Source organism: Tasmannia lanceolata, unplaced genomic scaffold, assembly GCF_043159265.1.
Source record: "Tasmannia lanceolata isolate RefF3 unplaced genomic scaffold, GAP_Taslan_0.1 ptg000019l, whole genome shotgun sequence".
Classification (NCBI taxonomy): Eukaryota; Viridiplantae; Streptophyta; class Magnoliopsida; order Canellales; family Winteraceae; genus Tasmannia; species Tasmannia lanceolata.
In genome coordinates this window covers 22718448-22722553 of record NW_027518696.1, presented here as the reverse complement: position 1 = coordinate 22722553, position 4106 = coordinate 22718448, and the positions used below count along the sequence as shown (strand labels likewise).

General features: G+C 40.4%; 1 protein-coding gene across 1 annotated transcript; it reads left to right on the top strand.

Moving 5' to 3' along the window:
* Window positions 1-712: 712 nt before the first annotated feature.
* LOC143853543 (cytochrome P450 71A9-like) lies at window positions 713-3674 on the top strand. The gene is made up of 2 exons (XM_077363351.1): window positions 713-1622; window positions 2940-3674. The coding sequence occupies exons 1-2, from the start codon at window positions 732-734 to the stop codon at window positions 3555-3557; spliced, it is 1509 nt and encodes a 502-aa protein (XP_077219466.1). The 5' UTR covers window positions 713-731; the 3' UTR covers window positions 3558-3674.
* The last annotated feature ends 432 nt before the right edge of the window (window positions 3675-4106 follow it).

Genomic DNA, 4106 nt, shown 5'->3' with positions numbered 1-4106 from the left:
GTCATGAATTTCTTCGATGGTGTAAATATCTATCAGTTATCATTCGCTTGAATTTGGAGCGTGAAATCGGATTTGGCGGATTCCTCTTGTCGATACGAATCCATAGGATCTGAACTCGCGCAATTTGGAGTCCGATTGAATCAGATATGAATTTTTGAAGTGTTGAGAAAATCGGAATAAAATCTGGAATTCTGTCAGAAAAACCCAGCCCGCACTTAGGATGCCTGACTTAGGGTGTTTGGGTGTCCGAAGGAGCCATTCGGGAGTCCTAGCCCGTAAGTGGGATCTTTCTCCGAGGTCATGATAGCCCGTAAAACCCCACTTTCTTTTAGGGGTGATTGACTTAATTATGTAAATTTGAATGAAGTTTTGGTTGTTTTAGTTGGTACTTAGAAGGATCTAAGGAATAAACCAGTAAATAATAGGAAAGTTACGGGTATATTGGTGGCTGTTTAAAAGCTAGAAGATGAGAACCGTTTTCCCCCACTTGTGTTACCTCAAATACTGACTTGTGGTAAGAAGTGAACCCCATTCTGCACGTCTCTAACAAAAGAACAAAAGAACAAAAGAAGGAAAAACAAGCACTACAAGTGACAATGGGAACAAGATTAATATGATAATTGGGCGGCTTGACTTTTTGCTGACAACAACCTTAAAATCTATTAAGAGAAAATTCTATAAAGGGACATTTCTCTTCGACACCAGATAGACATTCTAGTGTAACACTAATAATGGATTTATCCATTTTGATCCTTCTCCTCCTTGCCTTCATTCCTACATATTTCCTATTAAGGAAGAAGCGAAAAAATGAGCTAAGGAATTTACCTCCAGGTCCAAAAAAGCTTCCTATCATTGGTAATCTGCACCAAATCGGCGAGTTAGCTCATCGCTCTCTCGAGAAACTCTCACATGAACATGGGCCTCTAATGTTCCTTCAACTTGGGTGCATCCCCACGCTTGTTATCTCCTCGGCCGATGTGGCAAGGGAGATCATCAAATCCTATGATATTGTGTTTTCTGGTAGGCCTGTTTTGTATGCTGCAAATAAGATTACTTATGGATGCTCAAGCATGTCTTTCTCCCCCTACGGAGAGTACTGGCGGCAAGTGAGGAAGGCTAGCCTCTTGGCACTGCTGAGCGCAAAGAGAGTGCAGTCTAGTCGGATGGTGAGAGAAGAAGAGGTGGGTCTTCTAATTGCTTCACTGCGCAGTTCTTCTATCTCTTCGGTACCGATTAATTTAAGCGAATTAACGCTTTCGCTAGTGACCAATATTGTCTGTAGAACAATTTTCGGGAAGAAATATGATGACAATAGTGGAGGATTCGGTAAGAGTAGATTTTATGATATTCTAAAAGAATCACAGGCCTTGTTAGGTGGTTTCTGTATCTCTGATTACTTCCCGGGTTTGGAGTGGGTCAACACGTTCACTGGCATGAGAGCGAGGCTCGAGAAGAACTTCAGGGAACTCGATGATTTCTATGAAGGAGTCATCAAAGAGCACCTAAATCATGAGAGGCCTGAAACTGAGAATGAAGGCATCGTTGATTTTTTGCTCAAAGTTCAAAAGGATCCAAGTCTTGCGACCCCACTTAATAGAGATCAAATAAAGGCCATCATAACGGTTTGCTTCAGCTTTCTCCCTCCATTTTTCCTCTTGGTTTACATTCAAGAATTTAGTCATCGATATTTTTTTATGGGTAAGCTGGGGTTAGTAGGACCCCTATCAGTATATTAAATAAATAAATATGATGCAAGACCAAGAACAAGACCATTGCCCAATCTCTACAACAATGTCTAAGGAAGAGGGCCGAACAACCACGGTCATGATACCATTGAAGACAAACTCATAACAAGCATGAGAAAAGAAAATAAACGAGCTGGATTTGAGTAGTTCGTGGGGCTTGCGAGGAACGCGATCCCTAGAGCCGGTCCCCATACACAGGTGAAGCTATGTTTATTGTGATCCAGGAGGTTGATCATCTTCAAGCTAAACTTCCTTATTCTCTAGCTCTTCCTCAACTTCTGAAGCTTTGGGGATTCTGGTTTCTTTGATGGAAGAGTTTTACTTTCTTTTGTTGGGGGCGTTCTTCTTCACCATCTTCATGTTCTGACTCTTCTATGGTGGAGTCCTCTGTTTTAGACCCAAGGCTTTCATTTTTCGTAGCTTTCTTGAGTGTGCTTTGGATGGGCTTTTGAGACATTAGTTGGTTTAGATTTGCCTCCAATTCCCTATCTGCTTTATTATTTGACTAAGGGGGAGTAGTAACTATGCCCGGAATATCTTCTCCATTTGCATCGTCCTTCATTTGGGAGAAGGCAAACTTTTCGGGGATTTGGATTTAGTCTTAGCATCATCTTCCATTACAATTTTTTTGGCATTAAATTCTCGGTCATGATCTGTGGGCCTGCTTTCACTTCCTCTTTGTTGTTCTTTTTTTGTCCCACTAGCTAGTTTCAATTAACAACATCTAGATTTAACTTCGCCAAATCTACTTAGTTAAGGCCCAACTGAGTCCATCAAAAACTTGAAAAGCCCATTTGATTCAGTTGAGTTGAGTCACTCGGCTGACGAGGCAAGTCCTTGTTAAGTCTGTTAAAGTATAAATGATTAAATAATGCCATCTCCAACGGCTTAAGTTTTTGGAGTAATTGGTCGTTTGACATGTTATCAGAGCAAAGGCATTGGATTCAAAACTCCTTGATATTAAAAATCGACATGCAATGCCCAACCCAAAAAGAGGGGCCACATGTGCCACATGTAGGCTAACCCTAAGAAAAAAAGGGCCACACTTGAGAGTGAGGGTAATGTGGAGTGTAGAATTATAAAAAAGATTAAATAACACCATCTCTAACAGCTTAAGCTTTTGGAGTAATTGGTTGTTTGACAAAGTCTGAGTTTCTAAACAGCACCATGAACTGATGATTTTGGGTGATACAGGATCTGTTCATTGCCGGAATCGATACATCTTCATCTTCGCTGGTATGGACAATGGCAGAGCTCATAAGGAACCCAAGAGCGATGAAGATAGCACAAGATGAAGTGAGAAGGATTATCGGCACGAAAGAAATGGTTCAAGAAAGCGATCTTCACCAACTAAATTACTTACAAGTAGTTGTGAAAGAATCCCTGAGATTGCATCCTCCAGCTCCTTTACTATTACCAAGGGAAACAACTGAGAAGTGCATCGTTGGAGGATACGAGATTCCTGCAAAAACGAGGGTATTGGTTAATGCAACGGCCATCGGTATGGATAGGAAATATTGGAAAAGCCCTGAAGAGTTTTTGCCAGAGAGATTTATAGACAATCCAATAGATTACAAAGGACAAGATTTCGAGTTCATACCATTTGGGATTGGAAGGAGGGGCTGCCCAGGGCTCCAGTTCGCAATACCTGTAATTGAACTTGCCCTGGCAAATCTTCTGCACTGTTTCGACTGGGAGTTGCTGCAGAAAGTTAAAACGGAGGATGTGAATATGACCGAGGCAGTAGGGATCACAATTCACAAAAAAATTCCTCTCTTTCTAGTACCCACTTTCAAGGCTATTAATGCCTAAGCAAGTGCTTGTACTTGCTGCCTCTATCTGTATGAAATAAGATATTGCTAGACCTTGCATAAGAAAATTAATGAAATAATGTGACAAAAGGAAGTCTAATTACCTTCTTTTTCCTTTTATTTGAGTAAATTACAGGAAATTACACAAGGTATTATCAATTTAGAGAAGGAGAGCTTCATCTCATTTGAAACTCTAATGGACCTCGGCTTCGTATCCGACAAAGTTTTTGCCTCCTCTGATTCCAGCCTGAGGGATGATTACTACATATTAGAATTGAAAAATATTCTAAAATCAGATCTACATGTCCTTGAGACAACTTAAAGTCACAGAAAGCATAATTAACTAAAAATGCATGGTACATTATGACACTGTCTGAAAAGTTTCATAGCTTCTTAGTATCCATAGCATGCAGTTAAATTAACGTCTATACTCGTAAAGTGAAGTTAAAGTGATGTCTTCATTCCTAAATATGGGATAATGGGACCCTGCTATATTATCCCAAGACTAACCCGTACAGGTGTGGCTCTTTGGCTTAAAGTCTTGGGTATG